Source organism: Carassius gibelio, chromosome A6 (assembly GCF_023724105.1).
Source record: "Carassius gibelio isolate Cgi1373 ecotype wild population from Czech Republic chromosome A6, carGib1.2-hapl.c, whole genome shotgun sequence".
Taxonomy (NCBI): Eukaryota; Metazoa; Chordata; class Actinopteri; order Cypriniformes; family Cyprinidae; genus Carassius; species Carassius gibelio.
In genome coordinates this window covers 6252127-6276384 of record NC_068376.1, presented here as the reverse complement: position 1 = coordinate 6276384, position 24258 = coordinate 6252127, and the positions used below count along the sequence as shown (strand labels likewise).

Below are 24258 nucleotides of genomic sequence, written 5' to 3'. Positions count from 1 at the left end.
CAGCCTTATGAGGATTGTCAAGCGAAATCGAATCAAGAATTGGTGTGAACTTCACAAGGAATGGACTGAGGCTGGGGCCAAGGCATCAAGAGCCACCACACACACGTGTCAAGGAATTTGGATACAGTTGTCATATTCCTCTTGTTAAGCCACTCCTGAGGCATCTTACCAAGGCTAAAGAGAAGAAGAACTGGACTGTTGCCCAGTGGTCCAAAGTCATTTTTTTCAAATGAGAGAAAGTTTTGTATTTCATTTGGAAACCAAGGTCATGGAGTCCCGAGGAAGGGTGGAGAAGCTCATAGCCCAAGTTGCTTGAAGTCCAGTGTTAAGTTTCCACAGTCTGTGATGGTTTGGGGTGTAATAACATCTGCTGGTGTTGGTCCATTGTGTTTTTTGGAAACCAAAGTCACTGCACCCATTTACCAAGGCATTTTGGAGCACTTCATGCTTCCTTCAGCTGACCAGCATTTTTATAGATGCTGATTTCATTTTCCAGCAGGTTTTGGAACCTGCACACACTGCCACAAGCACCAAAAGTTGTTAAATGACCATGGTGTTGGTGTGCTTGACTGGCCAGCAAAATCACCAGACCTGAACCCCATAGAGAATCTGTGGGGTATTGTCAAGAGGAAAATGAGAAACAAGAGATCAAACAATCCAGATGAGCTGAAAGCCACTGTCAAAGAAAGTGGGCTTCCAGACCACCTCAGCAGTTCCACAAACTGATCACCTTCATGCCACAAAGAATTGAGGCAGGAATTAAAGCAAAGGGAGGTCCTACCAAATATTGAGTACATATACAGTAAATGAACAAACATTTCAGAAGGCCAACAATTCACAAAAAAACAATGTTTTTATTGGTCTTATGAAGTATTCTAATTAGTTGACATTGTGATTTGGTGGGTTTTTGTTAAATCATCTCAATGAAAAGAACCAAAGACTTAAACTACTTCAGTCTGTGTGCATTGAATTTATTTAATGCATGAGTTTCAAAATTTGAGTTGAATTACTGAAATAAATGAACTTTTCACGACATTCTAATTCATTGAGAAGCACCTATAAATATAAATAGTCTATGCTCTACTAAAATGTCTATAAAGAATACAGTGTCAGCACAAAATAATATTTTTATTATAATCCAAGTGCACACACACAGTAGTGAGTAGTGAACATAAACACACAGGGCCGGGTTTCCCGATAACGATTGATCTTAGCGCTTAAGAACATTTTTTTACGAGTAAATTTATGATTTTTATTGTTTCATGTGCGTTTCCCAAAAGTACATGTAAAGCAAACACACGTAACTATGCTTTAAGTGATACTTAGGAGTCGCTATCTGTTTGTCAAGTGCTGAAATGTCACCTTATAGAATGGCTCTTAATTGTAGTACACAATTGTTTATTGACGTTAACGTAATGCTGCGTTCCAGACAGACAATTTGGATACAGGCTAATAATTATAATACAATACAATATTATATTATATTATAGTGTATAATATTATACTTTACATAATAATATATAATACACTTTATATACAGTATAGAGAGAGAGAGAAAGAGAGAGAGAGGGAAGTTATTTCCCGGTCCAATACATTGCTGGTTCAGTAAGTAATTGACATATTTTTTCCCCACGTCTTTGAAGCATTTCCTACATTATGTTACTTCTTTTATTCATTTTTCCCGCAGTCATTTAAGTTACGTGTATTACTATTTTTTTCTGCCCTTTTTAATTATTTCATTTATAATTAAAAAAATAAATAAAAAATAAATAAAACGAGTCATAAAGTGTACAATAAAGCACAATCAAATTCTTAAATTATAATCACATTGCACTTGAATCAAGTTAAATGTGTAATCTGCCGATTGTCCTGCAGGTATTTGAGTATTAAAGAGCTACTGCTGCTGCACAAATAGCATATGAAATAACCCGTGGGAGATCTATACAGGTGAAGCTGGAGGGTTTCAGAAGAACTCTAGCGAATGCTAACCAGCTATCTAAATGTAAAGCAACAAGCTTATTGGCTATTAATGCAATATGAATGCTTGTGCCATCTTTCTCTAAAATAAAGGCTGCTTTGTTTAATATTTTATCACTTAAGTGTGGCTTGAGTAAAATACTTTTTCAGGCACTTCTCATCAAAACACAAAAGAAAGACTGCCACGAGCCTCATGTAATGAGCAAATTTGTATCTGTGAGGGAGTGTGAAGCCTTATAAATAAGCCTGGTTACCACAGGCACTTTTCTCTCACAATTATGAATAATCTAAACCGGTGCTGTGTGTGGCTGTGGAATGAAGTGTGTTTGTGGCGAGATCGAGGCTGAAGGTAATCCGTTACTTCCATGACTTGATCTAAGTATAGATTCTTAAAATTCCTCCCTCATGTCATTACCAGGTACACCAGGATCCCTTCTTCTCATAGGGTTGCCAGAGTCTGGCTGTCAGCAGGGAATCTCAATAACAAGTACAGTAGACACTCCACAGACACAGGTTGTAGGGATATCTACTTCTAGTGTAAATATACATTTATGGGGAGGGATGGGTTTGGTCTTAAAGGAAAATAACTGTAAAGGAGGGAGCATGGGGTTGAGGTCAGAAAGAGAGAAAAAAATTGAGAAAAAGGGTAAGAATAAAAAGTTATTAATAATCAATAAATCCAAGGCAAAGATCTATAATGCAAAGATTAACTTCAGACACAGGGATTTATAAAAAGTGAGAGATAAAATGAATAATAAAATAATCAAGTCAAAAGGTTTGAAGGGGCCTTTTTGCATCAGTTGTTTAATTATTTATTGATTGTGTTCTAAAAAGGGAGAGGTATAAAATATGATACTGGAATTTTTTAATATTGACATCTTATTGTTTAATAAACTACATGCACTTTGCATTGCATTTTCCCTTGGCGTATTAGACATGTCATGAAACGATTTCCTGTAAACTGTAAACAATCTACAGTTTGTACAAATACTGTACAACAATATAACTTCTGTTACAAAACTCAATATGTATCCATAGTTTGGTTTAAATGGCTGTTAGAAAACTTATTTATACAAAATATTTAACAATGAGATTTGTGCTGTGGGTATAATTTTGGGACTCCATATTAATCCAGTTGATTTGTTTTACCATACCACTCAGGAATTTTTTTGACATTTTTATTCATTCACATCAAGATTTATTGTTCTGGTATAGTGCATGTTGTAAATACAGCAAAAAGTATGTTTCTTCCTTGGTGACCTGTTTAAGGCAGCACAGGTATAGATCTCCGAGCACCCATGGAAAAATATAAGATATTCTCAGTTAACTTTAACCAATAAAAATTTATAAAATAAACACACAATTGGGATTTTGTGTCATTGGCGGAAAACACTGGCAAAAACATATATTGGTACCTGTGGAAAGCAGCCATGCCTTTTAAGAGACCAGGGCAACAAGTAAACAACAGTCACACAGATTAAGACATAAGGGCATAATGGACATGCAAAGTACCTTTTCATTTTCCACATTTGTCACAGCAGATCTTAATCCTATGCAAATGATAATATGAATCATGTTTTAGTGTGGGCTGAGAAACACTGCACAAAATGTATAACTCACTTACAATACAACAACTCTAGGAAGCTCTACAATTGAAAGAGAGTCCATGAAGAAACTGATAACCACAAAATATTATCATGTTTCCACAAGTTCAGCCATAGCCACAACAATAAAAAGTGAACCAAACCAGTACCTTCCTATACACATTTCTAGCATTGTTTTTCGCCAAATTTAGTTTTGATGTTTTCAATAAACTTTGTATTTAACCTGGAACATTTCTTAAATTTGAAGTATTTTTAAAGTTTGTGTAGGTTATTTAGTTAATAACCACTGATCTATATTAGAAATCATAGTAAGAACATACATAGTAAGATGCACCATTTCCAGTGGCTTCACAGTTTAGATAGAACGCATCCAGTCATATAGATCAGTGTTAATAACACTATTGACGTCAACTGGTGATAGCCTCTCTTCACACATTAGTTGGGTACCTTTATGTTGTTTACTTCCTCAGCTTCCAGTTTTTGCACAATAGCACATTATTCAATTACATCACAATTTGGCATTTAGTTTTGGGATGATTTCGAAGTATCTTCCTAAATGCTTCAAAAACACATAGATACTCTTTGAATCCCATGAGTAAAAGGGGAGTTCATATGTACTGAACTTGTGTCACTTCACTGTAAGAGTTTCCAAGGAAGCAGCTGTGGTATTCCAGACAATCTGGTCTTGTTTGTGCTGCACTTATGCTCTAATGTTGCAATTACATATCGTTTTCTCCAGGGGGCGACAAGTCGTTTCTAAAAGATATGCAACCTGAGCCATTTGCCTTCAAGTGTTTTTGAGATATTCCCATACAAAACAAGAGATCAAGATGCAAGTTCGCTGGAATGAGAACAATGGGGGGAAAATTGATAAGGCAGGAATCCCCACCCTTTTAATGTAATCCTAATAGACAGAATTACATCTCTCGCCCTTTCTCTCATCCTGTCTCTTAATTCCTCTTTTTACTGTCAATCAAATGCATGTTAAAAGTACTATTTGATAACTAAGGAAAGGTTCTAAATCACCATGTTATTTACTACTGCATGAGCCTAGTGCTATATAAGCACATACATGCCTGTCAACTGTATGAACACAATATGAACTTCAAAATTCATGCGCTTGTATGCTATGAAAATGTTATATCTGTTTTAGCATGTAAAGTATCCCCAGAGTAGAGGTCAGAGGTCCATGAATGGACTCTTTTCCACTTTCAGAAGTATGTGTTTCCACAGCCATTGCCCTGCAAAGGAAAAAGGAGGGGAAATGACATCATGGAGGCACATATAACAATGCAGAAAGAAGGAAATGGGAGCAATTAAGACATTCTGTGTTAGCGTATATAAGAGGCAAACACCAAAGAAAATGACAAGGAGATTCCACACAATTCTTTAAGATTTAATAATTAATTTCATGCTTGCAGTCTTTTTATTGTCCACTATATTTCCCTGCATAGTGAAATGTAAAAGCAGAGTTTACCAGTTCTGCTGCTAAGTTTCACCAGGAAAAATGCCTCCACTCACAATGCCTGAGAACTGTTTGTGTGACATTTTTTCCAGAATAAGCTTGGAATGGCTACACCTGTAAAAAAAATACTCTTACAAAATAAATACAGGCAAAAACATATACACAAGTTCTTATTATCCACACAGAAAACTCCTCTAAAGTGTTGCTTAGCAAATATTTATTTAAAGGGAAAACATACACTTTTGTTTTATCTTCCTTTCTGTATCTCTTTCCCTCTCTCTCTTTCTTTATTCACAGATGAGCTGATCCTTCAAACATGACTCTTAATATTATAGTGCTCACTTCAATATAAACACATCAAAACCTAGAGAGCCAGAGAGAGTTAGGGGGAGGTTCTACATGTGAAGAGAGTTTTTCATGTTCCACTGTACACACCCACATACTCACACTTGACACATGCAAACACATAACTCCCTCACCAATAGGCCAGGCTAGCTGCCATGGAAACCAAGCTCCACCCCCATAGGGTGTGGACGGTCTTTTTAAGCTGTGGGGAAGCCTCTACACTGCTCTTCCAAGAGAGAGAGGAAAGAGTGAGTGTGGCTATCTCCAAAAAGGGGTGGGAACGTTGGACCTGGAAGTTGAAAAGTATTCCCAAGCCTGTAAACAAGAATCAAAGCTGTAAGAACGTGGTTGCACTAAAATCCACTAGGACTGGAACTCAGTACTGCCGGAGCAGCTCACTTGAAGTTGAAGAAAGGTAAAAAAAAAAAAAAAGAGACAATTTTCCTAAGTAAAGTTATCCGTCAAGACCAAGAGCAGCTTCAGAATGGGAGAAGATGCAGTGCAAGCAGAGAGGAGCAGCATGGTAAGCTCACATGAGAACCAAGAGCTGGTGGTGCCAAGTCCCAGCCCCACTCAGTCTTCACCTACACATAGTGGAGAACCTAGCAGCCCTGGTCCTCTGACTGGGGGAACTACAGGCACTCTCACCAGAGATGGAGCTTCACCAACAGGTCAAGTGAATGCCATCACTGTCTTGACACTTCTAGATAAGCTGGTGAACATGCTGGATACAGTGCAAGAGAACCAGCATAAGATGGAGATGAGACAGGTCGAGATAGAGGGTGCGGTGACGGGCATCCAAAATGATATGACCAAGCTCTACAAAAGTCACACTTCCACCTCCAACACGGTCGGCAAACTCCTGGAGAAGAGTCGTAAGGTCAGCGTCAACATGAAGGAGGTCAAAGACAAGATGGACAAGCAGGCCGTCCAGGTGAAGAAATTGGAGGCTAACCATGCTCAGCTGATCAAGAGAAACAACTTCAAAGTGCTCATCTTCCAGGTAAAAGTACAGTGTGTTTAAAGGGGAGCAGTGGTGGGGTGTTTGATGTGCTCAGATGAGGACATTTAATGATTGCATTGTGTGGGTGATCATTGCTGCATGTCGGTGTGCACTGAACCGAGTTCAGCAGTCTCCAACTCTTATAACAATCAGGGATATTAACTGAGTTAAATGAATCTAAATGTCATTTGACAAAATTACCTAATAGTTGAAGAACAGATCACATGCCTCCTTCAGGGTAGATCCATTTCTGAAGCAGGGGAGAAGGGTCATAGTTCAGAGTGTAAAGATGAAAGCAATGCTTCAGAGGGTGTGATGTCGCTCAAGGGCATTGTGAGGATGGATGGAATGGAAGCAAGAACTAGGTGGTCGCCTCTTATCTCTGTCTCTCAGGCTAATGGTTTAGGGTCAAAAGCTGAGACAGACTACCCAAACTGTTTAGTGTTTCTGGGATGTCAAACCTGGTCAAATCCGTGGCTTTATATGTGGATGTTTGAGCACCTGAAAACAGAACTCCTTGTAAGTCCATACAAATTTTGAACTTGACTCAAAGTATTAACCTCTCAAATACCCAGCTAGAATTTTAGACATCCCAATACTTCAGAAAGAAATCAGCAGGATTCCAAACTAAGAGAGAGCTAGAGTGCTCGAGAGAGACTCAATAGGGGACGCTTGTTTTGAAGCTTAGCCAAAAGCTATTATTTAAAGCACAATAGCCTTGAATAGAAGGTGTGTCCAGAGATCAGCTACAGTGCAGCATAATGTGTATCCTGTTGTCAGAAGACCCATGCTGAAATGTGCTATGCTACAGTGGCTAGCTGCTGTTTACTGCAAGACCTAAATCAACCGAATGACTCAGTGATTCCAAAGTCAGAGAGCACTGAGAGAGGCCTTCCATTTCCCTCTCTCTCTTCCCAGCTGTGTGGTTACTGCAGAAGTACATGATGTAGAGAATGAGGGAGGGCCTAGAGAAACACATTTTTAGAAAGTCAGCTTTCCATCTCTGTGCGAAGAGAGTGTTTAAACTTAGACGGGGAGGTAAATTTCCTTCGATTAACTAGTGTGAAAGCAACCCTGTGGTTTCTACAGTTGCCGTCATAAAGTGCCGTTTGTTAAAGCTGGCTAAAATGTTGTGTGTGTGTGTGTTGCTATGGCATCTGCCTTGTTTATTTGGAGGGAAATCTGATTGGAGGGTATGACAGTTGAGATTTCCCCCTTTGTCCAAATTATTTCAGGCTCATTATTTGCAGAAAGTGATTTAGTTTGCATTTGCAAAGCAGTCCAGGGATGTCTGGTCAGCATCTGATGGAATATGTAATCCAGCCATGGGGTTCTTATGGTCTCCTGATCTGTCCTGTATCATAGTTAGGATGGGTGGCACTGTGGCAGACACAGGGGCAAACTGTTCCCAGAGATTTAGCATTTCCACCAAACATGCCTGACAGACCCACACAAACATTCTTGGACAATCCTTGTCTTATTTTCTATAATGTTCCTTCATTAACCCCACCCCACCCCACCCCTTCCAGTCTCCCATGGGGTTGCTGGGTTTGTTTCTAAGGAATGATAGGATCTGACCAGTAATGTGACTATCTGTGACTACTGTGACTACTTGGCATAAAAGTCATTTGTGCCAAGTTTTTCCACACCTATATACAATTGTCCACTACTAGACAAGCTTGACCAAAACTTTAGTATAGCTACATCCAGGTGTTCACCACACCCTGCCTGCCTTTGTTTTTCACTTTTATCTTCCCCTGCTGTTGTTGGATTAGGGGTGCTTGGCTGGCTCCCCCTTTAGGCAGACTCACAGGCAGGAGAGACAATGCTGTTCTTGCATTAGCAGAAACTCTGGCTGAAATGCTCACATTCCAGAGGTGGAGCAAGTCTTTCCCACTTACAAAATGATATAAATAGCAACCCAAATCAATTAGAACTCCATAAAACATGAATCAAGACACTGGTCACCACATTCACAACAGAGAAAATGAAGAAGGAGCTTGTAAAGTTTGTTAGCTTATGGGGAGATTTCCTGGATTTAGCCAAACATCATTTCATTTGCAATTATTTTGCATGATGCAACGTTCATAGAACATATTTAACTAATTGTCCCTGTGTTTTTCAAAACTTCACATATGGATTGTGTTATAGCTGCACAACATTTACAAGTTCTCATGACATAATGCTCAATTTGTATTTTTTATTTTCATGCTTAAAGCAAAATCTATAGTAGGAAACCACAAGATGGAATATTTTTACTACTAGCCATTCGCTATGACCTAATAAGGCTATCTGTGCCTCTCCAGAGAGAGAGGGGGAAAGAGGGGGAGAAAAGTGTGAGGGCAAAAAGGCCTGTTGGCAGAGAAGACAAGAGAGTTTGTTTTCCGTTGTCCATCAAAAAGGCATGATCTCTCTCCAAACTCATCTTACTGTTAGTGTTCCCATTGGTGTTAAGATGAAAATGCTAAAAGATGAGAAAAGGGCTTCAGTGCAATTGAACATTTGCAACATAGCTGTTGCTCAGTAATATTCCAAAAAAAGAAAAGGGGAAAAAAATGTGTATGTAAAATTACACAAAAGTCTGGAACTGTTTTTTTTTAAGCTACTTATTCACTATAACTAACACAAAAGAAATACACATGGGAACTTTAAATAAAACTGAAAAAAAGATAATTTAATAAAATAAAATAAAAAAATAACAAATTATGCTGAAAACACACCACAGTTAGTGTATAAGCTGTAATATTTTGTTGTTGTTGTTGTTGTTGTTGTTGTGAGGAAACAGCAAAATGACATTAACACTTCATTCCTGAGAAATAAATCATCAAAAGGTTAGTAGATTAAAAAAGAAACACTATTTTTCAAAATATGTAATGTGTGAATGTTGCTGCCACCACCAACTGTTACAGTAAAAAATATAAATCAAACTTCATTTGAATAGAACTGTGAAAAGTGTATTTGGTGAGCTAACTTGTCCATGTATGAGAAAACATAAATGTCAGAGGTGTAAAATATATTGTTGAACTAAAAAGAATCAAACTGCATTATGATGAAATAACAAAACTGTATTTTAAAAAATTAAATTACATGCAAATATTTACACCTCTAGCGGGTATGTGGCCTCGGGGTCTGACCTGCGTAATTCCACTGGATAGGGTTAAATACTGGGAGAGCATGTGAAATGTGTTATATGAGAGGAATTCAACATGTTCATATGCATAAGACCAGTAACAACTACTAGATGCTCATAAGAATCATTTGTTTTAGGAATCAAGCTATACTTATCACATGTACTGTGTTTCTGATGTGCTAAAAATGTTCATAAAAGTAGTTTGTTTGTGAAATTTACTATATTCATGATTAAAAGAAAAAAAAAATATATATTTGTATTCAGCCCTACACAATAAGTCTTACTTCTGTCAAAAGAATGAACAGACATATTAAATGATAAAACACTTGTCATTGTAGCATTTATTCCGGACATTTAAACACCCAGCATGTTTATACTTATCCTGACAGTTGTTCAATCTACTGCCTGCAGGTGCTCACCTCCTTTCTTTAACAGCCAGAATGAAATCAAATGAAATGCAAACAAGTCATTTAAATTCATATTTGACAATCAAATCCAAATTGAGCACATGCATACAGAAAATGTATACACTAAGAAACAAACACTCACTAATTAAAGAAGAAGAAAAACACAAAAGCACACCTGTGATAGCTCTATATGCTAAATAATAAATTATTGAAGCAGATGAAGGCAACTGATATTACTTAGTGTCTGAAAGAATTGTAAGTTAACACTGGCTGGGCCTTCCTGAGCTGGACATACACTGTAATGATCTACAAAAACAGACTAGGTTTACAAAAGCTGAAAGAACTCTGGATCTTTTGTCCTATATAAATACACACACACACTCTAAAGAGACAAAAGCTGTTATTGTGTGTGTCCTGTGACAGGGAGCAATGCCAGCACAGAGGGAAAACTACACACTCATGATGCCATGGTAACACATGGGGACATACATGCTGGGACAAACCAGCCCAGAACCAGACTACACATCAACTACAAAGGAAACTGCAACGAAACCATACCCTTTCACACTGATCTTTCACCAACCTCTTCTTTCAGGATAAAGGTCAAGTAATAAGCCCATTTAGGCTGATACAAGACCTCTGATTCACATCAGGGTCCCGATTACCCTGTTAAAGTTTATTCTGCAATAATGACTTACTGACTGCACATTATTCCACTTATTACAGTGACTACTTTGGGAGAAGAAGAAAAAATACTTGTGTACAAGAATACTGAAATTATAACATTATGTGAGAAGAAGAAAACAGATTGCAAAATGCTGAGACTGATTTAGGATCAAGTATTCCAGAGAGCCCTGTAATGCACTATATAGACATAGGATTGAATCGCATTTCTGGAACTCTGACAAAATAACATTTCTCAGTGAATAATTGTAATAATGGCAAATAGCTGGTTTGAAGAGATTTGCTCATGTCATGTAAACATCTTAATCCATGTAATTCCTTAACCTGATCGCCGCCAATTATGTAAACTTGGTTATTGTTGCTTGATTTTTTTCCAGGGCTGATTTTTTTTAGAGAGGGAAAGTCTCTTCTACTCAGCTCTTCCAACCCATCCTGCCCCAACAATTTATTTCCGCCTCACATTTTACACACACACACAAAAACACATGCACACTCATATAACAGTACATTCCTTTGCACAAACAAGCAATGCTGAACCAATTAAAGGGTTAGTTCATCCAAAAATGAAAATTTTCGTCAGAAAATGTATTTTTAATTCTTCAACAAATTCTAACTGACCCTCTGATGTCACATGGACTACTTTGAAGATGTTTTTCTTCCCTTTCTGGACATGGACAGTATACCGTTCACACGGCTTCAATGGAGAGACAGAAAGCTCTCTGACTAAATCTAAAATATCTTTAAGTGCGTTCCAAAGATGAACGGAGGTCTTAGGGGTTTGGAACGACATGAGGGTGAGTCATTATTGAAATAATTTTCATTTTTGGATAAAATAACCCTTTAAGCTACAGCTTACAAGTACAAATTAAACATCATGCATATTATATTACAATATATAAGTGTGAACATATTTTAAAGATATATAATTGTTAGATTAGATCAATATATTTAGGAAAACAACTTTGTGATGATTCATTACTTAAGCATTTTTTTTTACCTTTTAAGTAAACGGTTACCCAAAACGGAAAATTTGCTGAAAATGTACTCGTTTACCAATGGATCCTCTGCAGTGAATGGGTGCCGTCAGAAAAAGAGTTCAAACAGCTGATAAAATATCACAATAATCCACATGGAATGAAACAATTTACTGTTTATGCTTATAAATGGTGCTCTGCATATTTCTCTTCTGATTCAGATTAGATTACTTTTTCACTACTTGTATTTTAGCAAGATGCAATTGTTTGAAATGAAAAACATCTTGATGGACATAAACACGCTGCTTTCCACATCATAACATGTTGATGAAACTGGATTGGTCTGGATTACTTGTGGTCATGTTTTTTTATCATCTGTTTGGACTCTCATTCTGACAGCACCCATTCACTGCAGAGGATTCTTTTGAAGAGCAAGTGATGCAATGTTACATTTCTCAAAATATTTCCTGATAAAAATCAAACTCATTCTCATCTTAATGGCCTGAATGTGAGTACATTTTAAGATTTTGGGGTGAATCAATTGAAATTTCAAATTTAAATGAAAATAAATCTATAATGATTTATCTGAAAAAGAGAAAGTGACATTTCTAGTTAAGTGTGTTCGATTATTGCCTCATCTTGTTGGGTTGGAATAGAACACTATTATAGAAAAAGCTGAATTGCCATCATGCTACAAAAGAATTAAAAACAATGGTTAAGTTAGTAGATATTTTACTCTTTGGTTAGTTATTACCAACACTCCGAACATACATTACTCTCTTTTCTCTCATTCAGTGTGTTGCAAAGATCACTGTTTATTTTTGATTGAGACAGAGAATGAACATGCATTACAAATACAGCCACTTACAACTTTCTCTCTACTCTCCACACCATGCACCCTTGAGCTAATATTTACCCCCAATACTTCATAAGCCCTCAAAGTGACGCATATGTCAAGTGTGTTTAGAACATGAAGTGAGTACTGGGAAAACAACTGGATAGCATCTGTGATAACACTATAACTGACAGCAAAGAGAGGAGAGATCATGGTACAGAGAGGTGCCTGCACTTGTGTGTGTATATCTGTGGGCATACACTAACCGACTGTCAAACATTTGGACATATCTATATAATAAATGAGACATGTAATGTCTCTGACCACGGACTGTTTAACCTCCTCCCCTCCGGGAGGCGTTTCAGGAGCCTCCGGACAAGGACCACAAGATTCAGGAACAGCTTTTTCCCTAAAGCTGTCTCCTTGCTGAACTCTGCCCTCTGACACCCCTCAACACCCCCCACACCACACATAGACTCCTCCCCCTCTTCAACACTCTGATTTATTTATTTATTCACAACAAGCAAAAAACAGTAACTTGTTATTACTTGCACTACTGTCTGTTCATCCAGGAACACTGTATAATCCATTTGCACATTGTAATATTTTCTATGCACTTTACTATCCATTGCAATACTCTAAATTATGTTCATAGTTCTGCCTATAGTGTACATACACTTTTACATAGCCCATCTGTATAGTATGCTCATAGTACACCTATCTGTATATCGTGCTTATAGTATTTAATATCTGTAAATTATGTCCATAATACTTACCTGTATAGTTATTGTACATATTATAGACCTTTATTCTGTACTTACTGCTTATTGCACTTCTGGTTAGATGCTAACTGCATTTCGTTGCCTTGTACCTACATGTGCAGTGAAAATAAAGTTGAATCTAATCTAATCTAATCTAATATACAAATGGATCAACAGGAATTACTGACATAACCATGTTAAGTCAAAACAAATATTTTTTTTTTACTTTAAAGTGAATAACTGAGCTGCTTTTCACTAATTCATCCATTAATTTTTTTTTTTTTTTTTGAAAATTACATTTAATAATACAGATAATAGATTTCGTAAAGAAATTCATAAACAGTATAATTTTGAAGTCATTCATAATTGTCAAGAAACTAATTTCAATTATTTAAGCCTATAGAGGCCTTTAGATCGAAAGGTTTTTAATTGGACATTTTACTGAAAATTCTGTTATTTATTCACAGTCATGTCGTTCAAACTTGTATGACATTCATCTGCAGATTACAAAATAAAAAATTTTGAATAATCAATGAATGAATGGAGAAAGGACTTCTCAAGTTTCAAGCATAAAAGTACCATAAAATTGATAAAAATTGATAAGCCCATGATATTCTTTTGTGCCTTTTTGTTGTCTGGAACTGACTAATTCTAAGTAACAGCAGGCATAAAGTAATGCATGCATTTATGTGTCTAGGACCACATCTGGTCAAATAAACATCAAATAAAACCCAGTTTTTTTTCTTGCACAGAGAGTGCAGGCACAAAGCGTGCATTGTGTGCGCTGGCTCAAACTCACACTGTTTACTAAAACATTCTCTCTAAAAATGGACTCCGATAATAACCATAAACCGTAACAGAAACTGTATTTACCCCTTGTGAGATCTCCTTATATTTTCATGCGTATATGAGAAAACATATTACCTCTGCTACCATAAGTGCCAACTTTGCCTGGAGCGAGAGGGACCGGTTTAGTATGCAAATGAATCAGAGTATCATTTGACAGAATGCTCAACGTGAGCTAATCATGATCTTTACTGACAAAAACATATTTTAAGAGAGTCCAAAAATTTTTAACACAACTAGAATATGAAGACAATGTAGATGTAGAGGAAGTTATAGTCATTTACAAGTAATTTTCAGATCTCGTACCTAAAAGGCAGAATGCATGGAATGAACTGTTTGGTTCCCCACTGAGAAAATGACAGGAACTTGTGTCTCTGGAGGCTCTAAGGAGCAATTCTTCAACCTGTTTGTTGCTGATTTATTATATTAAATAACTTTGGGGGATATATGTTAATTTCTGTTTTTGCTATCAGCATAATCTATTCATATTAAGTAATTTAAGATTACTGGTTAGTAGGTTAACCAGGTTAAATCAAGAGAAACTGTTCACTTTAAACAGTACAATTACGCAAGCTCCTGTCAGACACGTGTCAAAATGTTAACACTCCACTTTCATTCTTAGAGGCTTTCCTACATGCTGGGAATTTGTGAGTTACTGACATTGCTGTATTATCTACAGTTATAACTAAAAAGTGATTTAATGACTGTTGATAGACACTCTTCTTGCCACGCAGGCTAGTCCAGTGGCTCAGCACCTTTTTATATTGGCTATTTGAGCTACGGATTGCCAGCTTCAGTCTTGAGGACAGTTCTTGAAAACTTGCAAATAAACAAATGTTAACAAAGAGCAATAGCGGCATCAGAGGCATCCAAACAAAACAACAACTCTCAAAACAGCACTGACTTCTTTGAGTTGAGTAAATTGTGCCATAAAACCTATTTCTAAAGCTTTGCCAAATAAATGCATGAATAAATATCATTACTTTAATGCAAAGCATTTTCATTATTTCATTCATTATCCTTATTGTATTTTATTTATTGTAATCGAGGGGAGAAAAAAAGCAGTTTTGTCTAAATTATTAATTATATGCCATGGCATTACCTTTAATATATGTCAATTTAAATTGAAAATAATGATTCTACTTTAATAATATTTAGAGAAAGATGATGTCACAGTGCAACCATTTTAATGATCCTAAAACAGTTTTTTTTTTTTTTTTTTTTTTTTTTTGTGGTGAAATGTGACCTGTTAAATTTGTAGTAGGTTTACTACTAATGATAAATATTTCTAATTGTAACCCTGAAGGAGGATAAATTGTGTTTATTTGTTCTTGTTATGGTTACAATTATAACTTGGTTTGATAAAGAATTGCATTAATTATTGTCTAATTCATAATCAAATTTGCTATATCAAATATCACAGACAATATCACTGTTATAAAATACTTATTATATCTATTCTTTTATTTTTTTTTAAAGCTGATTCGTATTTTAATTTTTTCAGAAGTTCCTCTTTAAATGCTCAAGTGAAGCATTTAATTTGCCTTTTGATTCTTCTGATTCCCAAAATGTTATCATTTGGCATCACTACCAAAAACCTCTAACAATTCCATCACAACAAAAAGTGACTAATACTCTACTTTAACATCAGGAGGGAAACAATACAAACCTAAACTTTGCTTTCATTATCCTTAACCTGTTAAATGTCACCCCGTCCCGTATACAGGATGCCTACGTTGACTATACTATATTACAATAAAATCTAATCTAATCTTGACAAACTATATATCGTTGGAAAGGTCTAAGACTCCCAAATATATATTTTACCAATATTTTTTGTTAAACATTATGTAGGAAAAGTTATAGATGAATTTATGACAAGAGTGCACCCTCAGACATCTACATTACAAAAGGAGCTTTGACCTTTGTTTAAAAAAAAGACTTCCTCGTTGCCTTTTTCTCTATCACATTTTAGAAATCATCAGAAGTTATATATCACTTGAAAACATAAAATCTCAAAATCCATCCTTCAAAACCCATTTTAAAATCAGACATTGCATTACCATGTAAATGGTACATCAAAATCATGTTACAAAATGTTTTCAGTCAAGAATTATAAAAATTTAGGTTTGTATCATGCACATTCATGTCTATCTTCAAAAACGTGAGTGACAGTTAACAGGTTTTAAATGCAAATATACAATAACGAACAGTGTCACTCTGTTTTCTTAAGCTTTGTTTCTAAGTCAAAGTTCCAAAGTTTACTAATTGTTTACTCTGACCAAAGACTGATGGAGCATGGCAATTCTACGTTAAAGTTTGTTGGGAGTTGGCCAGATTCATACTTAAACTGTGCCAGCAAAATTGTACCAATACCTTTGATCTATATTTGCCGTCCAAAGTAAAGCTCTTTCGTGGGTGGACAGATCTTCTAAATCCCAAAAGTGGTATTTCAGCCCTGGTTTAGCATGTTGCATATATCCTCAGGGATTACTGTCAGTCATAATGTATCCTTTTTGTTAGTTTTCTTGTTAGGTCAACTCTATTCCTCCACTTTGACAGGCAACCCTCGCACTCACAGAGCTTCAGAGGCCAGAGTTACAACAGCAACACCTTTCTATCATGTTTGAAGCGCAGATGTGAACATTAAGGCTCTTTGCAAGCAGTATACCAAAATAAGAAATATCAAGGCATGCTCAAATTCAGTGTTTGCACAACATTCTACTAATGTACCTTCATCTGTTTGCTTTTTGGAGGCAGCTATGATGCTTCCTTCTCTGCTTATTATATCTCAGCTCTGTGTGTGTGCTTTGGCAGCTGAAAGAAAGAATAAAATAGAACCTGATGAAGCAATTGACCCTTCGCTAACACCTCCCTTAGTTACTGTTGCTACGTCTGACAAGCCATGGCGCTCTCACACCACACATTAAGTTATTACGCAGTGAAAACACATTGCAGAGTAAAGAGGACACTGACACTGCTGCGGGTGTGTGTTTGCTGTGTGTGTGCACTTTGGATGGGTTAAATGCAGAGCACGAATTCTGAGTATGGGTCACCATACTTGGCTGCATGTCACTTGACTTCACATCACTTCACGACATGCCGACAGACAAGACAAAGCTTTTTAGTATGAAACAAAGTCTCAGCTTTAACACTTTGTTTTTTCTAAAAGAAATCCAACCGATAAATAGTTTTGTGTCTCTTTAATGTATCGTGACTCGAAGCAGCGTGTGAACTGATCATCTCTTCCTCTTTACTAGTTATAGCATAAAATAAACATGAACGAACATCAGAAGGTATCTTGTTTCAACCTCAGAAAGACGTCAATACAGACCATTTTTTCATGGCTAAGTCCACCGATGTTAATCTACTACGACTAGTTTGTTTGTCAGACAACATGACAGATTCAACATTATGATTGGTCAGTTCGCCTGTCAGTCAAACTCCAGGCGAAGGGTCAATTGAGATTCATAAATGATAATTTCAATGAACGTCAATTTAAATTTCCATGATGCTATTTCTGTTGAGACATAAGCAACAGTTTAGTTCACATTAAAAAAAAAATAGTGCAATGATGTTTCCTTCATAGTTTAGCCCTAAAAGAACATATATGCTAAAGTAAGGAGCTATTTGCATTCATATATTGTGTGCTTACATTTCAGGCTGTATGAAAACAGTATAGTTAAAGTGATTAACTGGGAAATTTCCTACATGACATGACCTCATCTGTATTAGAATTTAGAGTCTTATCTCTAAGAGAGAGGTTCTCAGGCTCTACTGCGCATTTCTGACATGCCATGGAACTTTCTGATGGGTGGGAGGCAAACAGGACTTCTGTCCAGGAGTCCCTATTGCTGCACTCCACCACAAATGCTTCCTGAACCTCATCCTACTCCATTTCAAAGCCCTACACCAGACTTCCCTGCGTTCTCTCTTTTTGCAGTTGCCCTTCTCTCTCTCTCTTTCTGTCCAGGCTGTCTTCCAAAACTCAGTGGAAATTCTGATATGAGTTGTGTAGGGTCATGCCTGGCCTTCCTTCCTATCGTCTCACTATTCTTCAGCCTTTATGATTGTCTCCAGAAAGGAAAAGTTGGTCTGTACACAATGTTTTTAACAACAGATTTTCTTGTCTCATTGTGTCATTTTAAAAAGCATGCATCCACTACTCAACTTCTCTGCATATAGTGCTTTATATTACAAGCTGAGCATGATAACCTTGATGATGTTTGTGACACTGTATATTCTTTTAAAAGACAATTTCTTATACAAAACTATAATAAAATCTGATTGTGTGGTCAAGGATGTTGACAGCTCTTTGACAGCTCACTGTACTTCTAAGTGCAACAAGTACTTAATTAGTTTAAACCCCTTCATAATGTCCCCTGCAAAGTCAGACAAACCATTGGCTGAAGGTATCCATTTTAAGAAGAGTTTTCTTTCTCTCTCTCTCTCTCTCTCTCTCTCTCTCTCTCACTGCTGTTTTGACTTTTCAGAGAACCAGAGACATTGGCTTGTTCATGTTCATTTTAAGTATTCCATTAGATTCATTTGATTATCTCTTAAGCTATGGGCCTCACCATGAAGCCTTTACCCTTTTCTAAAAGGCATTTTGATTATATTACAGTAAGACCTTCTGAGAGGCATTAATAGAGTATGATGTTATGTAGAAATGATTAAAGATATCTCCCACAAACACATGGCCGCTCTGTGTATCATCAACATTCTTACACTCCAGTTGTCTAGAGTGTAACAAATATTTTAGGAAGCAATTTCAGCACTGACTTGGGTTCTTCTATGGTATTAGTAACTGGGAAACCACTGCATAACAAAGATTTTGAAATCTAAAAATTCTGAGCACTAGTTTTGGCAGAACTGTGTATTAAAGGGTTAGTTCACCCAAAAAATGAAAATTTGTCAATTACTCACCTTGAAGTCATCCTAGGTGTATATGACTTTCTTCTTTCATACAAATCCAGTCAGAGTTATTTTAAAAATTGTCTTTGATCTTTCAAGCTGTTTGATGCCACTCAGCAGGTGTTCCACTGCATTGGTTCATGAGAAGTTGAATAAAAAGTGCATCCATTAAAAAGATGAACAAAGGCCTTTGTAGCGAATCAATGCTAAAAAAAAAATATCCATATTAAAACATAATTATCACTTTAATCTAGCTTGCGCTCACTGTTCTGTGGAGGTCAGCATTGCACACACTTTGGTGAGTCTCATGAAAACCAACGTTTGTTAACATGGGCAAATGAAGCAAAGTTTCCTTAATTTAGCAAAGGAAAACCAGTCTCCTTTTGGCTTATATTGAAATCCTCCGACATTCTTCTTTTACAAATCCTCATTTTGTGCTTCTAATTAGTTATCGCTGTTTTCTCTTGATCTCTCCGCTGCGTTTTCATTTTTGTATGAACTAACCCTTTAAGAGCAATCATATGTAGTGTGAAAATAATGCTGTGTGAACTGAATAATTTATTAGATCTTTTCCATTTTTTGTTGTGCAGGAGGAAAATGAAATCCCTTCGAGTGTCTTTGTGAAGGAACCTGAACCATTACCTGAAGTGGAGGAGGAGACCCCGACCATTGATACCAACCGTTCTCAAGAGGAGGGCCTTCAGACCATCGCCCTCTCCTCAGATGAGGAGCAGGGACCAGAAGAGGAGGACGATGAAATTTTGGCTGCTTTGGACCTCGAGAGTGAAACCAGAGTTGAAAAATCTCGAGCTGAGAAAATCAAGCGCTCCAGTCTGAAGAAAGTGGACAGCCTGAAGAAAGCTTTCTCCAGGCAGAATATCGAGAAGAAGATGAACAAGATCAGCACCAAGATTGTGTCCCCAGAGAAACGTGAGAAAATCAAAAAGAGTCTGACACCAAGCCACCAGAAGAACCCTAGTGCCAAGAGCTCCTCTTTCAAGGTCTCTCCTCTCACCTTCAACATCAAGAAGAACCGCAGTGGGGATACTGAACCAGAGGCTGAGGCCTCAGCTCAATCTGAGAGCGCCATTGCCTCCATTGAACTGGCCCCGATTGAGAGCCCAACTGAAGACCTGTCCTTCAAAGAGGTCCACACCCAACTTGCACCAGCACAGGAGGAAGTAAAGGCAGCTGTGGAAGCAATGGAGAAAAAGAAGGTTCTCAACATACTGAATGGCACAGCCGAGGTTGAGCTGTCGATCACAGAAGTAAGCGAGGAGTGTGCTCTTTCTGCGACCCTGCCCCAGGACACCTTCCAGATAGAGGTGTCCCACAGTTCTTTACAGGGAGAGGATGAAGAGGAGGAAAATGGAAAAGAAAGAGTGCAGAGTGAAGACAGCCCTCTAGCAGAAGCTGCAGCTGCAAGCCATGCAGAAAGTTTTGCTGTAGGCCAAGCATCCTAATGTCCTGACCCTCCATTCCTGCCCCAGGACATCCTCCTTAGCTGAAAAAAACACTCTCTCCCTTATCAGTGTCAGCCATGCCTGCCATGAACCCAGACGTCTGCCCTGTCCGCGCTGAATACAGACTTACAATACAGTCTATTCAAAGGCAAAATTCATGAAATATAACACTTGCTTTAAAATCTTATATCGCTGTTGTTAGTCCCTAGTCTTTAAGCAGAAATGAATGTGAAAGCAGTCTTATCAGTTCATCTAATCCAACTTGTTTGTTACAAACCTTCCGCTTGTGTGAAAACTACTTCAGCTGGTATTACTACACACTCTGTTTTCCTCTGGTGGTGCTTAACTGTCAGCTGAGAAGGTTGGCAAAGGAAAACAAATCGCTTACAGCCAAAGATGTCAACGGACGCCAAGTGCACTCCATCTATCTCATGGTTTTCATCCAACGCACTTCTTCTGGAACAGCCTGTGCACACCTGAAAGTGATATTGATTTCATGCAGCCTAGATTATTTTTAATCTTGGTCCAATTTGGTTTTGTTTTGGAGATTAAATAGTACATATATACTTCCATGTACTATGTCTGTGTTGATCGGAAATGTGTAATGTACTCAATTTTACATTTAGGTTTTCATCAAGTGATACTATGTACATTTTGAACTCATAAATACAGAGACCAAAAGATGTGTGAAAGCTAAGTGGGAAGCGTATTGTCCTAAAAAAATAAACTAAAAATATAAATACTGAATTCTATAATTTTGCTTTATAGTGACTAATGAACATTTAGATAACCTTTTTCTGTCCTGAGCACACACCATGCTCACACAGATTTGCTTTAAAACTTAAATGCAGCATATATGCGGGATACTGGTCTTCCCTGAACTTCATATAATGTTTGTCTCAGGCCCTAGTCAGGAAGCATTCCTGCTTTGGATATATGGTTCTTTTCAGAGACCATTTCTCAAGCTCCCGTTGGCATGATGCTGGCTGAAAATACAGGCACTGTGAGGCAGGTCTAGATTACAGACATATTTCTGAAAGTGATGAAGGAGACGGTCGGTCCAGTTGAATGCAAATAAGCCAGAGAATTGTGGAGATCTGAAAAAGTAAAAAAAAAAAAAAAAAAAAAAAAAAAAAGTTTGGAGTGTTGAACTGAAGTTTCAAAATGTCAGAAATGATGAACCCAATGGGCTAATACCTTCATCATTTTACAATAAATGCAATTTACTTACTAATTTATATTTGTGCACACTTCAGCACTAGCGATCATGCAAACCCAGAAATAAAATGGTGCTGTTAGCGAATAAAGTAATTAAAAAAAGGGGGGGGACAGCACTGACTAATATTTTAGCAATGGGAGTATTTCTCCCTAAAAGATTGTTCCATATTATAATATAAAACATAGTAACAAGCCGTTTGTGATAACATTTTACATTTTTTGCTTTACACATAAAGCAATTAGAGCATGTCTTAGCCTTGTGTGGATGTCTCTTTCAGATGTGAAAAGGAATGAGGTTTTACTTTTATGGAGTCTTTAAAAATATAACAAACTTTAGCTAAATTTTGCTGATGCTTATAATCCCTGATCTGTATTTGCATATCCCTTAAGATGTCAATTGTGTTGATGACTTCATAATATATAAAAGAGCTATATGTTGCCTTGGTTATTATATTTTAAAAACATTATGATTCATGCCAAAGAAAAGGCTCAGTTATAGAAGACCTAACGTTTCTGTGACACCTGTTTACCAAATGTTTATTGAAGCACGCTCTGTTCAAGTTATTCTTCTAATTCAAATAAATAAAGATTTCAAACATGTCTTTTTGCATCTGTCTTTTTCCTTGGAATCATTAATATGCTTTTAAAAGTCCTTACAGAAATAAACTCTAATCTACAGGAGAGGCTTTGATTTTAAGGCCAATACATTTAAAAAAATAACATGTCGGCTTCCGATCGACATTTCATAGTAAAAAAGTGATTTATAAATTCATCGTCAGTACATTTAGGATATCTGTTTCAGAATATGCATATTATCTATTTTTTATGTCAAGGTCAGGCCTGTGTTATCTCTTGCACCTTGTTTTTACCAGATAAATGGTCAAATCAAATGCACACCTTCTATGACTAACTCCTATGCACTAGCGCCATCTGGCGTTATTCACTCAAGTAAAACAGAAAAAAAAAAGAAAAATCAAGCGATGTAAATTCTAATGAGACCCAAATTTCTAACTAGACCATTTTTCAGAATGTTTGGCTATTCTATAGTATAAAGTGATGTAACTTATGTTTTCCAAATAATTTTGTTTGTCCTATGTTTGTTTATTAAATTTTTTTCGAGAGGCATTCTAAATATGAGTTTTTCATCTAAAACAGTTTAACATTTTACATTTTCTATATTTTATTTATTTCATCCACCACTTCATTTACACTGATCAGTAGATCCAGCTGTTCTATTGTATTAACCTTATAGTCATGGTGGCCGAGAGGTTAAGGCGTTGGACTCGAAATCCAATGGGGTTTCCCCGCACAGGTTCGAATCCTGTTCGTGACGATATTTATTTCTGCGAAACATCTACTATTAGTTTTATTTAACAATTTAAACCACGCCAAACGGTCGAACAAACTGTGAATATGTTTATTAACTTTATTTCTTACCAAAAAAATGACAATATTCAGCTGTACAAACATGTGGTTTCATTTATTTCCCTGTTTAATATGTTAATATTGGGTGAGTTGTTTTTCAATTTTGGGGGGTGTTCCGACCGACATAAAGTTGGTTCGACGTTTGACGTTGGATGTTAGACAGATATTCAGACGAGAAAAAAATCAATAAATTCTTAATGGATGAGTGTAATTGTATAAAACATGGCTTATCTGAAAAGCAATAGAACGTAGAACTGAACACACATCGCAGTTTAAATTCTCCTCGATTTGTTGCAACCGCTAATATATAATATAGAACTGGATTGCTCATGACGTCATTAAAGTGAAGCCGCCGCGCCGCCATATTGGTAGTCCCTAGTGTGCGAAAAAATTCCATTGAATTAATAGGAATTTGTATGATTTTAATGAGAAAACATCACCTAACAAGTCAGTGTTTATAAATATGAAGTATCACTGTACATTATTACAATGCGAACACCCTAGGCATGTAAATGGTTATTTTTTAAATGTCGGGAATTTCCCCTACTTATTAAAAAGCTACGTTCATTACAGTAGTGAGCATCATGAACATGATAAACATCAGACAGACACGACCTCAACATATACAACAAACTACAAAGTGTTCGTTCTGAAATCTGAATTTATTGAGAGAAATAACTGACTATATACAGTACGGATTTAAGAAATAAATACAAAGTTTTTTTCCCAGATAGTGTTTTTTTTTAAATTTCATTATAGAGAAATATTAACAACAAAATTGTATAATTCATTGTAATATATTAAAATCCGTTTCTGATACTAATACGTTCGTTTAATAATTCCTGATTAACTTTGTTCATAAAGAAATAAGCCATGTTTGTGTTTGATCGGTTACCTGTCTCGTCAGCGCGCAGCAGACACACCCACCAACACGATTTAAATATATCGCTTATCCTGTCCCCAAAGACCGTAAACACTGCAGATAACATCTGAAGTAAACATTACTTTATTACACATAACATAAAAACGAGTCCCGTTTGACTGATCAGCTTCAAATCGAGTTATTTTAGGACAGCGGTTTGAATGTAACTCAATAGAGCTCGGGCGTTGACGTCATGGAATGGTGCATTGTGGGTAACGGCGGCCATTTTAGAGGCATCGCAAAGCAGGTTTGTAATAAGATAATAGCCAGTCTCCAGAAAAAGTT

At 36.7% G+C, this 24258-nt stretch overlaps 1 protein-coding gene and 1 non-coding gene across 2 annotated transcripts; both read left to right on the top strand.

Moving 5' to 3' along the window:
* The first annotated feature begins 5608 nt into the window (after nucleotides 1–5608).
* On the top strand, nucleotides 5609–21837 carry LOC128016145 (caveolae-associated protein 2-like). Its single transcript, XM_052600580.1, has 2 exons — nucleotides 5609–6394; nucleotides 19536–21837. Exons 1-2 carry the CDS (start codon nucleotides 5876–5878, stop codon nucleotides 20406–20408), a joined length of 1392 nt encoding a protein of 463 aa, XP_052456540.1. The 5' UTR covers nucleotides 5609–5875; the 3' UTR covers nucleotides 20409–21837.
* A 1040-nt stretch (nucleotides 21838–22877) lies between these two features.
* trnas-cga (transfer RNA serine (anticodon CGA)) lies at nucleotides 22878–22959 on the top strand. Its single transcript has one exon. It is a non-coding gene; the product is annotated as a tRNA-Ser (tRNA).
* Nucleotides 22960–24258: the final 1299 nt, after the last annotated feature.

Coding starts and splice junctions, on each gene's coding strand:
- LOC128016145 (XM_052600580.1), top strand. CDS start 5,876: ATGGGAGAAGATGCAGTGCAAGCAGAGAGGAGCAGCATGGTAAGCTCA. Junction 6,395..19,535: donor TCAAAGTGCTCATCTTCCAG/GTAAAAGTACAG, acceptor TTTGTTGTGCAG/GAGGAAAATGAAATCCCTTC.